General features: G+C 33.9%; 1 protein-coding gene across 5 annotated transcripts in view; it reads right to left on the bottom strand.

The window, feature by feature from the left end:
• Syx1A (Syntaxin 1A) overlaps positions 1-22207 on the bottom strand; it is a 526136-nt gene that overhangs the window by 116188 nt on the left and 387741 nt on the right. For all 5 annotated transcript variants that reach the window (XR_011950302.1, XR_011950303.1, XM_072525768.1 and 2 more), the window contains exon 6: positions 13624-13697. Coding sequence is in view for 3 of the 5 variants with exons in the window: in XM_072525768.1 (XP_072381869.1) it covers positions 13624-13697 (74 nt within the window). In the remaining 2 variants the exon portion in view is untranslated. The remainder of the gene's footprint in view (positions 1-13623; positions 13698-22207) is intronic.

The raw sequence follows: 22207 nt of genomic DNA, 5'->3' as shown, positions 1-22207 counted from the left end.
CTTTTTTAATCCATTTTAAAGTTCTATATCTAAAAAATTACCCTTTAGTTGCTTTTATTCTTTTCGAAAAACAATTAAAATAAACGGTTATTACGCTTCGCTGCACTACAAATAACCATTTTTTATAATTCTTCAAATACGAGTTGTTCCTTCCAACACACTGATTTGTTTTAAGGTCGTGGCATATTATCGTGCACGTTGCGTTTCTAGCACATACCGTTTCCGAAAAATATAATTTAAATGGTTTTAAATATGAACAACGCACACTGTCCGGAACATAGCGTTTCAGACACAACGTTTTCGTTCAGTATATTCGAAAACAATATTTTACTGATGCCGACGGCTACGTAACGAGTCGTAACCGGTTGGTAAGGATAATGTGAATTAGATGTCCGTCATTTTCCCCTTGTTTATTTAGGTATTTGTTTGATTTTGATACAGAGTATGTATTTAAAAAAATAAGTTTCGAGGGTATTTTGTCATTTATGCATGTGTTTTTATTGCTTTGTGACAATTAATCACGGAAGTGATAAACAATTAGGACTTTTGTACGGAAGTGATACCTCTTCTTTTTAAAAATACTTTTTGGTTTGATATGTATGGCTTCGTTAAATGTAGTATTTTGTTTTTTAACTGAAGGTGAAATTAAATTTAAAACAGCAAGTTAGGTACACATGTGATTAGATTTTATTTCAGTAATAGATTGTAAAATTGGAATGATATAAAAAAAGCTTTTAAGCAAAATTAAACAGCTTTGCGCTAATCTTTCTGGGTTTCTTACCATACAGCAGATTGATTGATGATAACCGACGACTAGATCCATTACAATGTTTATATTGAAAACATAGAAGTAACATTAAATTGCAAGTGAGAAATAACGAATTGCATATACAGTGTGTTTGATTAAAGTATGTAACTAAACCGATTGCAGAATCATCGTTTTTTATTGATATTAGAGCCAAAACAAGTGAGTGGTTACGTAAGCGGTAACATTGCCATAGTAGTAGGTAATCTTCCTAAGGTATTCAATAAGTCCAAGATGATTGCCACCAAGAAGAAGAGGGAATACGAACAGAACACCCCCAATAAGATACAAAGTTTATTCGATATGAATGAAACGAGGAAATACTACAAATCCTTAAATAATAGCCGTCGAGAATTTAAACCACGATTACAAATTGGTAAAGACACTAACGATGAAATTCTACATGATAAAAACTCCGTTCTTAACAGATGGGCCCAACATTTCAGCGAACATCTAAATATAAACGATGAAATTCTACATGATAAAAACTCCGTTCTTAACAGATGGGCCCAACATTTCAGCGAACATCTAAATATAAACGATATTGAAGGAGGTTACAACATAGACAATCAAGAAAATCTACAACGTCAACTACATGTTAAAGGCCCAACAAGAGAAGAAGTGTTAAATACCATCCAAAAACTCAAAGACCCAGGGATCGATGAATTTTGTTTGGGAATGTATAAAAAAGGTGGTGATCAACTTTTTGCAGCAATCCATAAACTAATAGTACTTATATGGCAGAATGAATTGGAACCAGAAGAGTGGCTAAAGGGAAAATTATGTCCGTTGCATAAAAAGGGTGATCAACTGGAGTGTCAGAACTATAGGGGCATTACTCTGTTAGCATTTGCGTATAAAATCTTTGACAATGTATTGTTTGAAAGACTTAAACATTAACACTTAAACAGCTGGAAAGTCAACTACACATCAAATTCCAGCACATAGGCAGATTCTAGAAAAGTCACTAGAATGTAACGTAGATAGACACCATCTCTTCGTCGACTTCAAAGCAGTCTATGAGAATGTGAAAAGAACTGCATTATATAATGCAATGATAGACTTTGGGATCCCACCTAAGTAAGTTAAGTTGACCCAACTAACAATGCAAAACGTAAGCTCATGCGTTAGAATTGAAGGAGAAAACTCTACGTTCTTTGACATTAATAATGGTCTAAGATAGGGGGAGGCGCTGGCGTGTCTCCTCTTTAATATTAACTTGAAAAAGGCAATCAGACAATTAAATATTGGAATGAATGGAACTATTTTTAATAGATCGACGAAAATTTTCGCATTCGCTGAGGATATAGTTATAGTGGGCAGACGTATGAGAGACATGGTACAGTGTTTAACAAGACTTGCGGATGCGGCAAGTGAATTAGGACTAAAAACAAATATATGTTGGTTTCTAAAAACCTCCGAAATATCCAACAGAGAATTCAAATTAACAACCATACCTTCAAGCAAGTCAAAGAAACAAACATGACAAGCGACGAAATAAAAAGACGCATAGCAATAGCAAACAGAACTGTTCACGTCCTCCAGAAACATTTAAAAAATAAAAATATAAAACGTGCAGTAAAGCTCAATATAACAAGACCTTAATAAGAGCGGTTTTGATATATGGGGCAGAAACGTGGACCGTATCTCAAAATAAATGAAAGACTCTTGGTATTTTTGAGAGAAAAATTCTTAGAAAGGTTTTTAGTGCCGTAAATAAAAATGGGCTATGGCTTCGAAGATACAACTTCAAACTATATCAGTTATACACCGATCCAGATGTTGTGAAATTCGTTAAAGTGTAGAGGCTTAGAAGGGATGGACACATTGCTAAGTGGTCAGATCACGAACACACGAAGAGATTACCATTTTCAAAACCAGAGGGCACAAGAAGTAGAGGACGACCACGAAGGAAATGGATTGATGATGTGGAAGAAGACCTACATATTCTAATGGTCAGAAGATGGAAGGAAGTTGCCAGTAATCGACAGGAGTGGCGACTTCTTTGTGAGCAGACCAAGATCCACAACTGATTGTCGAGCCACTTATGATAATGATGATGATGAGGCATATAGAAAATAAAGTATCACTTTCCAAAACAAAATACTCCCAAATAATCAGTATCCTACTGATCTAGGAACTACACTGAACGGAATCCTTCCTATAAGCAATACTTCGAAAACTAGTCCCTGATGTTTTCTTTCGTGCTCCCATATCGTGCTCACTCCGATGACGTCCGGTCAGGAATAGCCCCACCTGATATTCACAGAAAAAATGATTTGGTAAGAGAGCACAAAAATAGAGCATATGGGGCAAATAACTATAACCCATAAAGCGTTTTTTGAAATTACCGCCCTGTCTGTTGGAGCTTTATCAAATGTCATTCTTGATCAGGTGCATTCGTAAGTTGGTAAATATACACGTTCAAATAATTAACCTGTTGACAAGTCACTTTTTCGTTAGATCTTTGACGAGTTTATTTTGTATTTCGTTGGTAATATAAAAAAATAATTCTCCTTCATTAGATTGTAACAATGTGGTCAAATGATGCTATCTAAAGTCAAATATAAAGCTAATGTTTAATAATTAAACAGTACTAGTGCTTTTTTTGGTATTCTGTTTGCCTACACGTGTGGCATTCTAAATTTGTCTATTACTGGCCTATATTTTCAATACTGTGTCTAGAGGGATTCATAATTTTAATCTCTTTTAATACGTTTAAGTGTTTAAAAGACCCTTGTTCTTAAAAGACTTTTTCATAATAAATTATGTGTGGGGTTGGAATAAACGTTTTCTTTTAAACCACTTTATTTAAGTATTAATTATGCATAATTCCCTCTTAAAATTTAATTTTGGTTTTTAGTTAAAAGTAAAAAAAATATTTTATTTATAGTCGTTTATTTATAGAGCCTTTTTTCGTTTATTTATACAGTGCGGCTGGGAATTCAATTGTTGCCGCTAGTATTCACAGACTACCTCCTTCTGTCATGTAGAGGCCAACCGCCCTTAGTGGTAAAGATATTGCAATTCTTCATCTAGAGGGCCACCTGTTTTTCTCCATTCCTATGGCCTTATCTTTAAATGCCAACCAACTATTGTGAGTAAAATATTTTATAATGATAATGTTCTTTTTTACTGTTAAAGACAGTTACTTCTATTATTTTTTGTTGACGAGTTTATTTTTAGTTTTTTTAGTATGTTACTAAATGTAACATTATAATTTTGTAACGTTAATTTAAGTAAAACAGAACAATGACCAATGGTATTCGTTCAGATTGCAATCAAATATTCATTTGATTTTCATTTTTTTTTTGTTGTGAGATCCATAGGAACCATATCTCTCTTTTGTCGCTTAACAGTTTAGAATTTCTCATATCTCTTATCTCTTATTTCCCGTTTGACGGTTCACCACCCGGTATGTATATATATATATATATATATATATATATATATATATATATATATATATATATATATATATATATATATATATATATATATTAAACTACACTGGTAGTAGTGCATTTATTGGTGATCAGTGTAATAGTGTCTGGGGGCGACCTCGGAGGCCCTGAAGAAAACATTAGGAGGATGTCGAAAGCGCGGCGCAATGAGAATCAACGCGCTTCAACTCGGAAGACTGTTGAGTTTAATATTCATTTTTGTAATAGTATTAATCTTATTTCTAGGTTCAATTGTACTAACCGCGGAAATCTTTCGGAACAGTATATATATATATATATATATATATATATATATATATATATATACAGGGTGGTCCTTAAGTAATTGTACAAAAAGAAACAGTAGATTCCACACTTTAAAATATTACGATTTAAGCCAAATCGCTTTAATAAAATATTGCTATTAAGAAAGATACAGGGTGTTAAAGTGCAAAATTAAAATTTTATTTTTCGCTATAACTTTCATGTTTGTAAACATTTATGTATAAAAATTTACAATTGGGTACTTTTAAATATGAGAAATTATAATTTGATGCACACTTTGATGGCACTGATAGAGGGCGCCACGTATGCCACATATGTGGTATAAATTTGCACTTAACTTTTTTGCTCTTTAAGTTACCTCTATTTGGGATAAAAGATATTAAAGATACATTATTTTAACAAAAAAAAGGTATACTTGTTAATTACTTCAAAACTCAACAGTTTTCGAGATAATTGCATTTTAAAAATCAGCTGCATAATTCTGATCTAAGGCAATTACTCCAGGCAACAAAAAAAAAAAAATAGACACAAACATTAATACTTCTGAATTTTGGTATAAAATATCTTTAACTAAAGTTAAAGAAATATTAAATAAAATAAATATATCAGCAGGATAATTAATAATAGGATTTTACATTAAACATTTTACTTTTTATGTTGAATTAAAGTCATAATCAAAACAGTTTGTTTACAAACCAAATTAAGAAATAGTTCAACTAAATAACATAACTTTTTGTCAAAGTAAGTGTTCGATATGTCCACCATTTTCTTTAATTCATTTGTCAATATATTCCATAAAAGCTCGTCTCATATTAAATAGCATCATTGGTTCTAAAGAAACTACTGCAGTATCTTTCCATAGTTGGTTTCTTTCCATAGTTGGTTGCGAATGTTTATGGGATTCTTATAGACACGTTGTTTTAATGCGCCCCATACACCAAAATCAAACGGATTAAATTCGGGGCTACGTGGTGGCTGTAATGTATAATGGATGAATAATCGATGACATTACTTATTTATATGATTACGTTACAGCTTACGAGTAACTATTATTACATCTCGAATAAATGGACTATTATACTATACTGACGAACTAATAATATGCTGAACTAAATTGCCTGTGTGTTCACTATATTTATAACAATATCGGTTATTAGTCTGAAAACGGACACGGCACCTAAAGAAGATGAAATATCCTTTCTTCAATAAGACATTTAGCACATATAACAAAGCTTTTTGTGATGTTACATTATCATCTTTGAGTTTTTTTAATAAGAATAAACTATGAATTATGCTTATCTACAGGTATTCAGTGCTTTACCGCACAAATATCAAACTAAGAATTATTGTGCAGCTGACTTATAAAATGCATTTATCTCGAAAACGGTTGAATTTTCAGGTTACTAACAAGTATACCTTTTCTTTGTAAAAATAATGTATCTTTAATATTTTTTAACACAAATAGAGCTAACTGAAAGAGCAAAAAATTAAGAGCAAATTTATATCACACATGTGGCATATGTGGCGCCCTCTATTAGTTACATTAAAGTAAGTAAAAAATTTTAATATATCCTACTCAAAAGCATCCAACTGTAAATTTTTGTCCAAAAATATTTACAAACGTAAAAGTTATAGCGAAAAATAAAATTTTAAATTTCCAATTTAACACCCTGTATCTTTCTTAATATTAACATTTTATTAAAGCAAGTTGGCTTAAATCGTAATATTTGAAAGTGCAGAATCTACGGTTTCTGTTTGTACAATTACTTAAGGACCACCCTGTATATAATTAGAATACTACAAAATTTTTAAATACTAATTACTCCAAATTGTTTTCAAAATTCCAACTTCATTTAAATAACTTCTTTTAACTGTTCGAGTGATTTTCTCCCCTATTACATTCAACAACGAATAACTGGAGCATTACAAAATGTATAGACATGCATACTATTCAAAATTGCAACCTCAGAATTAAAGTGAAGTGTAATAGGCACTTGAGATATTGTAAAATGTTGCAGACGAAGCACGTACTAAAATCAAATCACTGCTATGTTATTGAGTATACGACGCTATAATGTGCGAAATAGCTCAATCTCTTCTAAACGGGTGTAATACTGGACGGATCGAAAATGATTCGATATTATTTAAGTACAGCATAAATCTGTTACAAAATTGTTTTCTCTGTACGAGATTTTCAACTACATATTTAGTTCTAGATAGAATCACGTAGACGTAGAGAATGAATGCGAGCAATCCGTTATCAAAATTGCTTTAGCTGTTATAGTTTTTTAAATTCGACTATATTTTCTTAATTCAATTTTAACTGTATATAAGAATAAGATTACGTTGTGAACAGGATTAGAACCTGTCGATGGATTTCAAATCACTCCCTCTAAATATTCGAACAAGGATCTTCGTATAATATGCTTCATAATATGCAATATCTAATTATCATAGTTTATGAGACTAAACGTTTTTTATAGTTTTCTCGACACCATAAGTAAAAAACCTATTTCTCCACTTTGACCGAATGTCGAATCCGTCAACGGTTTTTTTTTTATATAAATATATTGAAATTTTGGCTGGACTAATCACCGAACAGTGAAAACCACAAAACCCCAACACATTCCACATTAATTCCACAAAAAAGAACAGTTGACGAGGTAAGCATTTCGGTCATAATATCTACGCAACAATTTATTTATTTCTGGTTATTACATTGTGTATATTAATAAAAATGAATCGCCAAAATGTTTGTACAGGCATCACTTCAGAACGACTACACTAAATTAAATAATTATTCTTCTTTAGTTGTGGTTGTTATTATCAGGAGAAGGTTTATATAAAAGATAATTTTCAAAACATTGTACGGAAAGAAGTTAAAAACAGTTTTTCTCTCATTTTAAATCGCAATATAACTAATAGATGGCGCCATACTTTGACTAACAAAGGAAGCTATGAATAACAAAATAAATAGAGAGTTATTGAATACGTATTTTGTCATCCTTTAATAAAATCAACTTCATTTTGACATACACGCATGAACACTTTTGCTTCCTTTATTACTGTACTTTAATGAAATAAACGCCGCCCGTATTTAAATTAAATACAGATCAAAGAAGTTTTATTTAAAGATCCCTTATTTGGACATAACCTGTCAAATTACGTGTAGAAAGCAAAACGACTTTTAACTTCACGTACATTTATACATATTTTGATCAAATTTGTTGTATATTTTATTTAATGAATGTATTCTTTAAATAACAATTTAATTATATTCAGTTTTACTCTTTTCAATTATCTTACACTTCTCCAAGAAATTAACGCACCACTTTGAAATATTAAAATATTTTATTAGCGTTAACAAAAATTTCCATTGTAATGTTATATTTTGCAAGCCCCATGTATATGCCATTCGTACACTCTATATTTATTTACTGTGTTTTATCGCTATAGTTTTTTTATAACAAAACAAAAAGAAGCAAAAAATGTACTAATTCCACAAATATACTAATTTACAAGTGTTCACGAATTTTATTCGGCTACTGGTTAATTGTTGATTATTGTTAATTGTGTTTATTATGGAGCGTCAATCACGTAATTTAACCCGAGATGAAGGTGCCCAAGTAGTGATACTGTCGGAAGAAGGTTGGAGTTGCTGAAGAATTGGTCGTCGGTTTAATGTGTCCCACACATCCGTCTCACGGGTGTTAGAAAGATTCCTCGAAACAGGGGATCATACTCGCAGACTAGGGCAAGGACGAAACCGGGTAACTACCCCTATTCAAGATCGATTTTTAAGAATTTCTGCTCTTTGACAACGTTTTGTAACACATCGAAGTCTACAAATTCAACTTCGAGACGTGCATACTATATAAATTAGTACTGAAACTTTTCGCCAGCGACTTAGGCAATACAACTTAACACCTAGGATTGCCGCCCAAAGTCCTCTATTAACTGAAGAGCATCGAAGGGGGAGACTACATTTTGCCAGAGAACACGTTAATTGGTTAGAGGCTGACTGGGAACAAGTGCTATTTACTGATGAATCCTGATTTTGTTTGTATAATAACGACAGACGTGTTCGTGTGTTGCGACGACCCAACAAACGATGTGCTCAGTGTAACTTCTCACACACCACATTTTTTGGTGGAGGATCCATTATGGTGTGGGGTCGTATTTCTTTGACCGCACGTACGGACCTAGTGGCCATACAAAATGGAACTGTTACAACTAAATGGTACATATTGGAGATCCTGGAGCAACATGTAGTACCATCCGCTCCTTATATCGGTGAAAATTTCTTACTAATGCAAGATAATACCAGACCTCACGCTGCACAGATCGTCAGAAATTATCTAGAAAAGGTATAAATTAACACTATGGAATGGCCAGCACATAGTCCGGATTTAAATCCGATTGGGATAATCTCTGGGATATCCTTGGTAGGCGATTAAGAGCTACACCGATCCAACCAAACAACTTACAGGAAGTGGGAGAGAGGCTGATCCAGATTTGGAGAGAACTAGACCAAAATGAAATACGGCAATTAATTTTAAGTATGGGCCAACGATGTGAGGCTGTTATACATAGTAGAGATGGAAACACTCGTTATTAAGACTTTTTTCGTATTTTAGTTTACTTTTCTTATCATTATTTTTTTAGAATTTTCCGTTTTATTTTTTTTTCTCCTGTACTTCAACATTTTCTGATGATTAGACACATTGTTATAATTACTATAAAATGTAGAATAAATATGGTAAAGTTTTATTTTTTATTCTTTGCCTTTTTGGTGCGTTAATTTTTTGGAGAAGTGTATTTTAATTTTTAATCCAAGATTAGGTATATAAGTAATAAATAGGATCTTATAGGCATTTATTGGTTATTTTTATGTTACACAAAAATATTTAATGTCATTTTTCAAACTGAAAGATTTCTTTAACATGTTAGCAATAACTCTCTTTTAGACATGAAGTATTTTGTCCTTAATTAAAGGATCCTGTAATAAAGGCGGCTGTCATCTTACAGTTTCAATAACTAATGTTAGTATTGATATATTGAGATAGATGAAGTTTTAACGTATCAGATGGGAAGATATGTCAATGAGGTGGTTTGGAGAACTTTTTCATTTTCCATACACAAACGGCATCACACTGTATTTAATTTAGCTGTTCACCTGGTGAATAAAAAAAGACTTTATTTTACGAAAGAAAACGCGACGCAAAGAGCTGAACGATCATCCACGACATCGTTGAAATGTTAACTTTTCTTTAAGGGAGACTTGAAAACATATACATTGTTAGATAGATTTTAAGTTTTGCGATAAGTCAGAACCTGTTTATTAAAATAAAATACAATAGAATAAAACATTAAAATAGAGTCAAATAAAACAAAATAAAATAAATGCAATTTAAAAATAAAATAATAAGGTACATATCAAATAAGGCCCAGTTTCTAACAAGGCCCACCCTTAAGTTTTCACACAAACAATTTGAAAAAGTACCAAATTCTCTTGAAATCAGTTAGGTACTGGCATCTAGTGGACGAGACAATAACTACTTCGGCAGCATTGTTGTATTAGGCATTTTAAATTCATTTCTGTTGCCGCAATCAAGGAAGCAGAGCTGTGTTCTTATTTGCAAGGTATGTTACATCTGTTTACATTCAGCTTGTTATAAATAATTTTTTACTTTATATTTTATGAACAGGAAATTATGTGTTTTAATATGGTAGTTTTATTTTTCTAAAACGGCGTATATTTACAAAGTTATTAACATCCCTCGAGTTTCAACTACTGTTAAGCCGGTGGTTCCTAGTAGTGCCCACCCAAAGCGCTCCGAACAAGGCCCGGGTGGGCCTTATTCGACATACTCTTACTTTTGTGTACTATTAAATACAGTCTGGAAATTAAGATCAAGTGTGCAATTCAAATAACTAATTGGAAGAGCTAATTGGTAACATACTTCGGCAAAAGCCAAGTGGCACGAAAAAAATAATATTTGTTGTGCTACAAGGGATCACTTACAGTTTTAAATATAGAGAATAACAATTATATAAGGAAAAAATAGATAAGGAATAACATACAATAATACAAGTAGACTAATAAAAAAAATTAAATTGAATAAGCAATATTAAAACATTTTTTTACAATCTATGATGGAAGTTAAATTAGTTTGTTCTGTTTATACGGCAATTTACTTGTACGTCTCAATAATTTTTTAAAAACTATAAAAATATAAGTGTAAAATTCAGGAGTGTGAATATTATTTTTTTTTATTTTTAGATGGAATCAAAGAAAAAAACGTGCTACCTAGAGTGAGGATGATTTAAAAAAAGCGATGGGAGTTGTTAATGAAGGCATGTCAATCAGAACTGCATCCAAAACGTATCCCCTATTACCAAAACGGTATCCCCAGGCGTACGTTACGCAACCACCAAGTAGCGGTGTAGCAACCAAGAAGTTAGGACGAAAACATTGTTTGGAGGAAGCTCAAGAACGAGAACTCACTCAAAGAATTTTTCGGCTTGTTGATGTTGGGTATCCACTCACAGCTAAAGTTCTCCGACGTAGTGTATTTGAGTTCTACGAAAAAAATAATTTGCAAAATCGTTTTAATAAAGAAAAAAGTTTGGCTCGCAAGTTTGGCAAATGGCTCAAGTTATTCCTACTGAGGAACCCAGAGGTTCCTCACGCCTTCACGCCAGAAGGAAGGCTCAACATATGAATCCAGGAAAAGCTGCAAAACTGAATAAATTTATTGTCGATGGTCATTTCCAGAAATTAAAAAATATCATGACCGAATTAGATTCATTTGAGAAACCACAGCTCATCTATAATATGGATGAAAAGTGTTGTCGGATTGTCTCTCCACAAGTCTTCTAAAGTTTTGGCAAAGAAAGGTGAAAAACGGCTACACTTTGTTACTCCTGAACATGGGGAAAATGGCAAGATTATTTGCCACCTACATCAGCCTTTATTAAGTGGCTGCCAATTTGCCATCATTTTGCAAAATACAAAACTACAGGAGAAGTTCTTCTGATTTTTGATGGAGCATCGTCACATTTAGATCCAGATATTTGTGACGTTGCTGAAGGTCACAGTATTTGACCCTACTGCTTACCTAGCAATACGACTCATGAACTGCAGTCTATGGACAAGTCAGTATTTAAACCATTCGAGTCGTATTGGGATGACGAAGTCCAATTACATAGGTCGTCAAATACAGGGGAAGAAAACAGAGCAATTAATAGACGGGTATTTGGAAAAATCTTCAGCAAGGTATGACAAAAAGCTGCGTCCTTTTGATCCAGAATCTATTCCTGACTGTGCATTCGCTCCTTCGCATCCTTCATAGAGTCCTGATCCAGAAGAGGACATGCGAATGGGCCACGAACCTGCTGAAGCATCAAAGATTCCAACAGTTTCCGAACAAAGGAGTTCCCGAAAAAGGAGACGCCAATCCAGCAGTTCTAGTTCTTCGGAAAGTGAGCCATTTTCTGTCAGAGATAGTTCATCTGACGTCAGTCTTAATTGCGATGATGATGATAGTGACAACCCTATCGAACTAATCGAACCCTAACCCTAATCGAAATTTTAAAAACTCCAGAGCTGAGGATGAAACTCCAAACTCCTAGACGGAAGACACTAAACTATCAGGCGCAAGTAGTAACTAAGGAACTGTTCGCTGAAAGACAAAAGCAGCAGAGTGTCAAAGTAAATAATGCCTCTAAGGAGGTTTCAGTTGAAAAAGGAAGATAATTCCGGCGAAAAGAAACATATGGAGAAATCTAGTAATGAAAACGACGGTTCTGCTTTAAGCTGCAGTGGAACATCAAAAGCTATTGACTGGTTTTGTCATCTATGCTGTGAAGACAGAAAAGCTGACATGAGACTTTGCAAAAAATGCAAAAAGTATGTTCATGAAGAATGTGAAGGTTAACATCCAAAGACAAAGTGCCCAGTTTCGTATGTCCATGGCGTGGGAAGTGATAGTATATAATTTATTAATTATATTAATGTTCATTAAATATTTGGTAAATCTTGACATTGGTTTCAATGCCTTTAACATGGTGGCAACTCTAAAAATAGAGTAAAATAAAATAAATTAGAATCCAATGGAACAGAATAGAATAAAATAGAGCAGAATAAAATAAAAAAAATAAAATTGAAATAAAATACAATTAAAATAAAATAAAATAAAAATAAAATAAATTAGTATAAAATGGAGTAAAATAGAATCAAATAGAATAAAATATTGTTTGGTCTGTCTTTTACTTTATTTTTTTTATTTTAGTTTATTATCAAGACGCACCATTAATATTTGGCAGTAAATAAATGTTATTTATTTCCTTTGTGACTTTATTAAAGAGAACAACAGTTACAAAAAGAAAAACAGTTGAACACTGAAGTATTTGTCCAAATGATTCATACACATTTTCTACAATTGAATCAATAACAAACGATTGCGTATGACTTTGATAAAAGATGTGAACATTGCATATGGTGGAATTTACTTCGTTGCCGGCGATGGACAGAAAAAAAAATACTAATTTTATTGTTATTTTCAAGGATTTCAGACTGTTCCTTAGTTAATAATTATTCCCTAATTAACTGCTGCGGACGAACTCAACGCATGTCTAACATCATCCAATTTGTGGCGGCATGGAAAGACCATTTGAAAAATAACATGCGAGTATTTTTGCAATAACATCAAAGTGCAATTATGTTTTCGAAGCAGTTGTTAGATATTGGAAATGGTAAAGTCGCTATGACACCTCAACTGGATTGATTTCATTACCCGGAGATTTCTGTTACTTAACAGACTCGAAAGAGGAGCTTATTTAACTTATTGTGATACATTATTTAATTTTAAGGGGATACGAAGTTAGCACGTCAGCTAGTTACAAATAAAAATTTACCGGGATAACTTAAGTACTAAGTAAAAATCGAATAAAATACGGCATTTCTAAGAACCAGTATGGTATCATTGCGGCTTGAATGCCATAGGAATTTTTGTAGACAACGATCATCTGGCGCTTTTAAATCAGAGGTACCAGTTCATTCAATAAGTAAAATAAGTAACTACTTACACCTTGGGTGAACACTGCTGGATTTCCTTGTTCTAACATCTCTTCTAATTCTTCATTGGTTGTTTGCCTACCAGCTGTAAAAATAAATTAAAAATTAGTGATTGAAATTAGATATTAAAAAAGTGGTTTGTTGTATTTGGAGCATTTTGTAACGTAGAATATTAATACCATTTCGAATTCGATTAATAGCATTTAAACTTCGTAATATGAATAGTTTTATAAGTTAAGCAAACAGTATTATTTAGGAGAAAATTTACAAAACGATATTCGGTAGCTGTAATGTAAGAATACGATCATTTCTACTGTATCCCACACCGAAGCCTGCCTGATCTACTGTTTGATATATAAAAGTCCAGTTTTTTTTTCGAGTCTTACAAAATTAAAAAACGCAAAACGTGAAAACACTGAATAATGTAAATCTTCTTTCACAACCAATGTTTCAGTATTCCCTAAAACAAAAAATGGCTTGTGATTTTTTTTTGCATTTGTAGCGGTATATCGATACATATTTAATAAACAGTTTCTCTGGCTTAAGTGAACTCTCCATACTACAGACCTAAAATAACTTCGGACCGAAGCAGTATCAAAGAGTTGAAAGCCTCCACAACATCCGGTGAATTTCCAATGCTCCCTTCTAAATTGGTTTGTTTGAAGTCAACAATTTATGTTTATAATGAAAAGGGGCGGAGAGTGAGGTCGAGGTAATTAGTTTGATAGCTTTCGTCGCCGGATAACTCAATGTCGTTGACAGAACTACTCCTGGAACTAATCAAGTTATCGATGTACCGTGTATAGTAGTTTCCTCAGTCCGATAGCTAAGTTAAAATCAGTTGGTGCATTCTGGTGTACATAGGTTAGTTACATTGCAATTTAGGCACGGTTAGTATATTTATACTTTAAATATCTAAACTAATGTATAGTAATACTCTCAGAATTATCTTAACTAATTTAGATAGAAACTTGATTTTTGGATACTTAAAAATGTATTCAATATAAAGATAAAAAAACTTATATCTGTGTTGCTTATTTCGCTCCCATGTTCAGCTCATCGACAAGTCATCTCTATAAGCTGTTTATGAACAGTTTCATTAAACTAGGTTCTGGCATTCTGCAATGACCATTAGACCTTAATCAGCTGCTTGCCTTAACGCCCATATTTCAGTCTATTCTAGTATATTTTTTATTCTTTTATTACAGGATAATTATGAAAAAGCAGCATTAAATGATTTCAAAGATAGAATAACAAACTCCATAAAAAATAAAAATCATTTGATACAATATATTACGGAAGGTATAATAAAACCCATTCAATATTAATGCGACAACTTTTAGATAACTTTAAAAAGTGTCATCGTACGACGACGGACCGATAAGTACTCAGCCTCACCGCCCAATGGCGCCACTATCGCAAGAGAAATTTACTATCGTGCAGTAAATTTCCGTTGACGGCTAATGTCAAAATTTCAGCCGAATCGGTAGCTTTGTTTTGACAATGTGTTTAAGTGGGCGGGTCCCCGGATTTAAAAGAAAATTGAAAAAGACTAATATCAAAGAGCGCTCGTGTATACGGTGACTCTTCTCCTTTAATGGCGACCGTCCAAAATTAGATTAATGAGTACCAAGGAGGATAACGTGAAAAAAATCCACAATCTCGTATTGGCAGACCGCCGATTAATAGACTAGGCGGGATCTGTAGAAATTCAGACCATAATGGACATTTTCCATAGGAAGCTATTTTTTTGCTGGAATCCCTTTAGGATGTGCCCAATATCGATAATCACGACATGCGCCAGTCGCAAACCCTGTGCTAAATTTGTTATTTAACAAAATCTGAAAACAATTGAAAATTTCTCATTTTTTTGCTCCTATTTTCGATTATAATTCGGAAAATATTGATCCTAAAAGTTTCGTTATTCAATTTTACACAATATTTCGTTAGCTAGAAATTGAAAACTTAATGTTTATTGTTGAAAAAATAGCAATAATTGGAAAAAAAAAATTACAAAAAAATGAAGTTAATCTGTTGCGTAGCGCAACCTAAAATTATGATCCAAATGACGAACACCCTTTTTTAAAAAATACTACTTTTAGTTTTAAGTCGAGTTGTACCCGAGAATGCACGATAGATGTTGCATATACTCTTTGCACATAATTGCGAGATTATCACGTATTCTCTTCTCAATTTTATTAGAAAAAAAACATCAGTCATTGTGTCACTGTCACATTTGATTAATTAAAATTAATTCGCTCATTTTTCAACACACAATGTTCAATTAACGCAAAATAAAGTTTCTCAAGTAGTAAGATGTTTTTTAAAGTGTAATGCGGGAAGTGTGATCGCCAAATGTAAGGTAACACATTTTAATTAATTAATAGATATAATTAGAACCAGATCGAAGGTACTGCCCCAACAGGCAGTGAGCAACACGTCAGGAGGAGAAGATAAAATCCCCCGGTGTTCTACATGTTCCTAACGAGCCGGATACAGCAACTGTTCCCGTTTATGTAAAGCTGGAAGCTGAATTTTCATTAATTATAGCACGAGGGCGATCATCTCTTGTTTCTGCAAAGGCGTTTTCACGCAGTACTCAAGATTTTCTCACACTATTCGTAAAAAACATCACTCGCTTCCTCATTTCTTCGCAAAGAAAAGACATAGTTTTTATTCTCTCATATACACACATTGGAGTTTTGGCGGTTCCAGGATCCAAGGTTGTTCTATTAGCGCCGGGAGGCCGGTATATCGACATCGACACTTGCAAGGGATAAGGAGTTTATGTGAGGTCGCGGTTGGACTTAATGTGCGGTTTGATCATTTATTGTAACTTTTACGAATTGTTTTTTGCATCGTCGCATGTCATTTTATTTTTAGATTTTAGATTCGCAGTGATTATAAGTAGATTTTTATGGTAATATTATTTAGTTCATGATACTAAGTATCTCTTGTTGTATTTAAAATTTGTATTATTTTTTCTCACGTTCAAAATGACTGATGTTGCAAAAATTATAAAATTGAGAGGGCATACTAAAGCTTGTATTACTAGAATTCAAACATTTGTCTCAAAAAACCAAAATGTAGTTTTAGATTGCGGTCAATATATTGCACGCAAAAATGTATTAAATGAAACTTATCGCGAGTATCTCAACCTACAAAAGGAACTTGAATTAGAAGATTTTGATAAATATTGTTCAGATAGAGACATAGTTGAAGAACAGTATTATAATTTAGATTCATATTTGTACGAGAAAATCACGCAATTATCTGCAAAACCAGTTCAAACTCAACCTATTGTAACAAATGTAATACCATCTGTTAGCACAATTCAAAATGTAAAGTTGCCAGAATTAAAAATACCTTTTTTCTCGGGCGAAATCTCAGAATGGCCCAGCTTTTTTGATGTTTTCACCAAATTAATAACAAATGATAAACAGTTATCTAATGCTCAAAAACTTATTTATCTCAAATCAGTGTTAAGGAATGAACCGTTAAAGTTAATTGACAATCTAGAAATAATTGATTCCAATTTTGAAATTGCAATACAAAATTTATGCAATAGATTTGAAAATAAATATTTAATAGTAAACAGTCATTTGAACAGTTTATTAAATGCTCCACTCATTACAAAACCCAATGCACATGCTCTAAGGGATTTCTTAACTCAAATTAAAAGCCATCTCGCTGCCTTAGAAAACCTCAACATCTCGAATCAACTCACTGATTTAATTCTCATCAATCTCTTTACTCAAAAATTAGACTATAATACTAAAAGATCATTTGAAACCGAGCGTAATATAAACAAACTCCCAAGTTTAATGGAGTTCCTTGAATTTATTGAAAGAAAATGCAAAATTCTCGAAAATCTTGTTCCTGAATACTCTCATTCTCCGAAACAAAAACAACCTTCTCGTTTTACTTCTCTTAACACAGCAATAATTTGCAGTATAGTAGTAATAATCAGTATTTTAAATGTTTCTTATGTCAAAATAACTCCCATAAAATATACACTTGCCGGGAATTCTTAAATATGTCTGAAGATGAGCGTTTTCAAACGGTCAAGGCAAAGAAAGCGTGTCTCAACTGCTTGGCTAGTGGTCATTCAGCAAGCTCATGTACCTCTGCTTCAAATTGCGCTAAATGTAACAGGAGACATCACACATTGCTCCACTTCTCTAACGCTTCTACTCATAACTCAAATAGTTCTCGTTTCAGAACAAATCAAGATTCTCGTAGTCTACCCACTAGAAACACTCATTTCCAAAACACTCGTCACTCTCAAGACTCACAAGAAAATCATAATTCTCAAAATACTCGCCAGTCTCACAATATGCATGATACTCCAAATTCTCGTACTCACTCTAATGTATCTCGTGATCCCAATACTCAAAGCGAAACTTCAAGTTCACCTGCAATCCCACGAATAGCAAATCAATCTCAGTCTAATGATGTCTACCGAGCATCATCTCTCTCTACACTCTCAGGCAAAAAGGAGGTTCTACTCCAAACAGCATGTGTTACAATTTATGATTCTCATAATAATCCCGTTAAGGTTCGCTGCCTTACAGACTCAGCTAGTCAGCTTTCGTTTATCACTGAGGAATTAGCAAGTCGCTTGAAATGTATTCCTCACACAAAAAGTTTTCAAATTTCTGGAATATCCGAAATCTGTTCGACGTCGAATAAAATGGTGGATTTAAATATTTTCTCAAATGTTAATCCCACAAAACATTTTACACTCTCTTGTGCGATTCTCCCAACCATCACTTGTAAGCACCCTCAAATTACATTGGATTTTAATGCTCTCAAAATTCCACCAAACATTCACCTAGCTGATCCAGAATTTTGTACTCCTGCCGAAGTTCAAATGCTGCTTGGAGCAGATGTTTATTTCGACTTACTTACTTACGGGTTAATAAAATTAGGCCCTAATCTTCCTACCTTAACAAATACTCATCTCGGTTATCTTGTAGGTGGAAATGTACCTCAATCATCTGGGTCAATTGACTCATATTCTATACTTAACATTCAAGAAAATACTCAACCTCGAAATGAAGTATCCTTGTTCGTTCAAACTCAAAATACCGATTCACTCGTACGGTCGTTTTGGGAAATAGAAGAAATCTCGTCTTCTACTTGTACTCCAAAAATCCTAACTCCTTCGGAGCAACAAGCCGAAGATATTTTTAAATCGTCACTTAAAATATTATCATCTGGTAGATTCCAAGTAGATCTCCCTTTCAAATCTCCCAACGAATATAAAAAATTGGGCGAATCGGTTTTCCTCGCAAAGAAGCGATTCCTAAACCTCGAACAGAAACTGATCAAGTCAGATCAATTATACGCACAGTATAAACAATTTATTCATGAATATATTGCACTTGGACATTGCAGATATGTGCCTCTCTCCACTCGAAATATTCACTCTGATTTAAAATACTTTATTCCTCACCATTGCGTTTTAAAGGATAGCGTAACAAATAAGTTGCGTGTTGTCTTTGATGGCAGTATGAAAACTACCTCAAATCTAAGTCTTAATGACATAATGCTTCCTGGTTATACGGTACAACGCGAATTATTCGATATTTTGATAAATTTTAGATTATTTAAATACTGTATTGTAGCAGATCTACGTCATATGTACAGACAAATTCGAGTAAATCCCGAACAGTTATTTCTGTTGAACATCTTATGGCGTGATTCACCTCAAGAGGATTTGAAATGTCTTCAACTTGAAACTGTCACTTATGGATTAAATAACTCCGGTTTTCTCAGCACTAGATGTCTTAAGGAATTAGCTCAAAAACATTTCGACAAATTTCCCTTGGCTAGTGATGCTCTTTTAAATTGCTGTTATATCGATGATGTGCTGTATGGCTGTAACGATTTTGAAACACTCTTCGAAATTCATCGTCAATTAACCGAATGTTTGAACCTCGCTTGTTTCTCGCTTCATAAATGGTGTGCAAACTCACCTGAATTTCTCGCAGGTATTTCTCATATCTCTAATGAAGCTAGTTATGTAATCAATCCTGAAAATAACACGAACAAAATTCTCGGCCTATGTGGGAATTCTCACTCCGATCATTTTTCAGTTCTTGTGCCAAAGGTTACCGTTAAGGATACCTATACAAAAAGAGAAGTTCTTTCTTTAATTGCTTCCATTTATGACCCTATCGGATTGATTAACCCTGTAGTGGTATCTGCTAAATTAATTATGAGAAAGATTTGGTTAGAAAGGTCGAATTGGGATGACCACCTCAGTCCAAATTTGCTTACACAATGGAATCTATTTTTACAAACACTTCCTCACCTCTCCAATCTCAAGATTCCTAGGTTGCTGCAAAATTCTAGCAATGTAACAAGTACTCAAATACATGGGTTTTCGGATGCAAGTCTTAGCGCGTATGGTGCTTGCGTTTATTTAAGAACATCACATGAAAATGGCTTTATCTCTTGCAATCTAATCTCCTCAAAGAGTCGTGTTAGTCCTGTAAAAGTTGTGACTCTTCCTCGATTAGAACTTCTAGGAGTATTATTACTCTCTAATCTTGTTACGAAGATTCTTTCTGTCTTGATTCCATCCCAATCTCAGATAAATTCTGTCAATTTATGGACAGATTCCGAAGTCGTCCTCGCATGGATTAATTCACACCCTTCTCGTTGGTCTACCTTTGTAGCCAATAGAGTAACTCAAATTCAAGAACTCACCTCCAACCATACATGGAGACATGTACGATCGAAAGACAACCCTGCGGATATATTATCTCGTGGTGCTACACCCTTGCAGTTGCTTGATTGTGATCTTTGGTTTAATGGTCCTCAAATTTTGTCAGATCCACACTTTGATTTCAACCTCTTTGTATATAATGGTCCTTCGAGTATTAATGTTGATGAACTGCCTGAACTCAAAAGGGTTACTCATCTGATCAGAAAACCAGATTCACAAGTGTATGATGCCCTCTGCAAATTTTCATGTTTCACTCGACTTCAGAGAGCTTTTGCATACTGCATTCGTTTTATTCACAATGTAAGAGCTAAGTCTCATAGACGTACAGGTCCTCTCACTCCAAATGAACTCTCTAGTTCTGAGTTAATGATTATCAAATTGACCCAGTCTCATTTGTTCAGTTCGGAAATCCAATTTTTAATGGATAATCGTCTGCTTAACGATAAGTCTATTCGTAAATTGAATCCCTTTCTAGATTCGTCTCAAATGATACGAGTAGGCGGTCGTCTTCTTTTTTCAGATGTTTCTTATGATCAGAAATTCCCTACTCAGGGAATTCTCTACTGTTGCCCTCAAAATCACATATTGTCAATTTATTACTTACCCGAGAACATCGAAGACTTCTACATTCTGGCCGTCAAAATACACTGTCCAATGTTAGATTGAAATTCTGGCCTCTTGATGGTCTTCGACAAATCAAACGTATAATACAAAATTGTCTCACTTGTTACCGTTTTAACGCACAAGTCGCTTCCCAAATCATGGCTAATCTCCCGAGGGAAAGAGTTCAAATTGCACGTCCATTTATAAACGTTGGAGTTGATTTTGGTGGTCCATTTCCAATCAAGACCTCTAAACTCAAGAGAGCTCCCCTTACTAAGGCCTATATGGCAGTGTTTGTATGTTTAGCTACTCGCGCCGTGCATGTGGAATTAATTTCCAGTCTTTCTACTGAAGCGTTCTTATTGACTCTGAAAAGATTTATCGCCCGAAGGGGTAATCCGAGTATCATTTTCAGCGATAATGGCACCAACTTTCTAGGTGCGAAAAATCAATTGAAAGAACTTTATGAGTTGCTTCTCAAAGGTGATACCTCTGAATCTATTCGCTCTTTCGCTACTTCATGTCAAATTCAATGGAAGTTTATCCCTCCACGCTCACCACACCACGGTGGTATTTGGGAAGCTGCCATAAAGAGCTTCAAATATCATCTCGTAAGAATAATGGGTAACTCCAATTTTACTTTCGAAGAACTATCCACTGTACTTTCGCAGATTGAAGCAGTGCTCAATTCACGCCCTATCTGTGCGCTCTCAGACGACCCGTCCGATTTTTCCTTTCTTACTCCCGGACACTTCCTTATTGGATCTAACTTAATGTCTTATCCTGAATTAGATCTCTCTGATATTCAAGAAAATAAATTGTCTTTGTGGAATAAATGCACAAGAATTCAGCAGCATATGTGGAAGGTTTGGACTCGCGATTATCTTAATAGGCTTCAAAATAGACCTAAATGGTTCACTCCTCAGGTAGGCATAAAGCCTGATGATCTCGTCTTGCTTAAGGACGAAAACTCGCCTCCTCTCAAATGGCCTATAGCACGGGTAGTTGAGACATATCCGGGAAAGGACAACAAGGTAAGAGTTGTTAAGGTCAGAACTCCTGAAGGGTTATACGTTCGCTCTATTGCTAAACTGTGTCCTCTTCCTATGACTCACCTTCAAGAATTTTAATAGTTTTTTTTAGATTAGTTATACCTTTCTTCAAATTGTACATAAATATTTTTTTTTTTTGATGCGTTCACATCAAGAGGGGGACTATGTTGCGTAGCGCAACCTAAAATTATGATCCAAATGACG

This window comes from Diabrotica undecimpunctata, chromosome 3, assembly GCF_040954645.1.
Source record: "Diabrotica undecimpunctata isolate CICGRU chromosome 3, icDiaUnde3, whole genome shotgun sequence".
Classification (NCBI taxonomy): Eukaryota; Metazoa; Arthropoda; class Insecta; order Coleoptera; family Chrysomelidae; genus Diabrotica; species Diabrotica undecimpunctata.
This window is presented reverse-complemented; position numbering and strand designations above follow the sequence as displayed.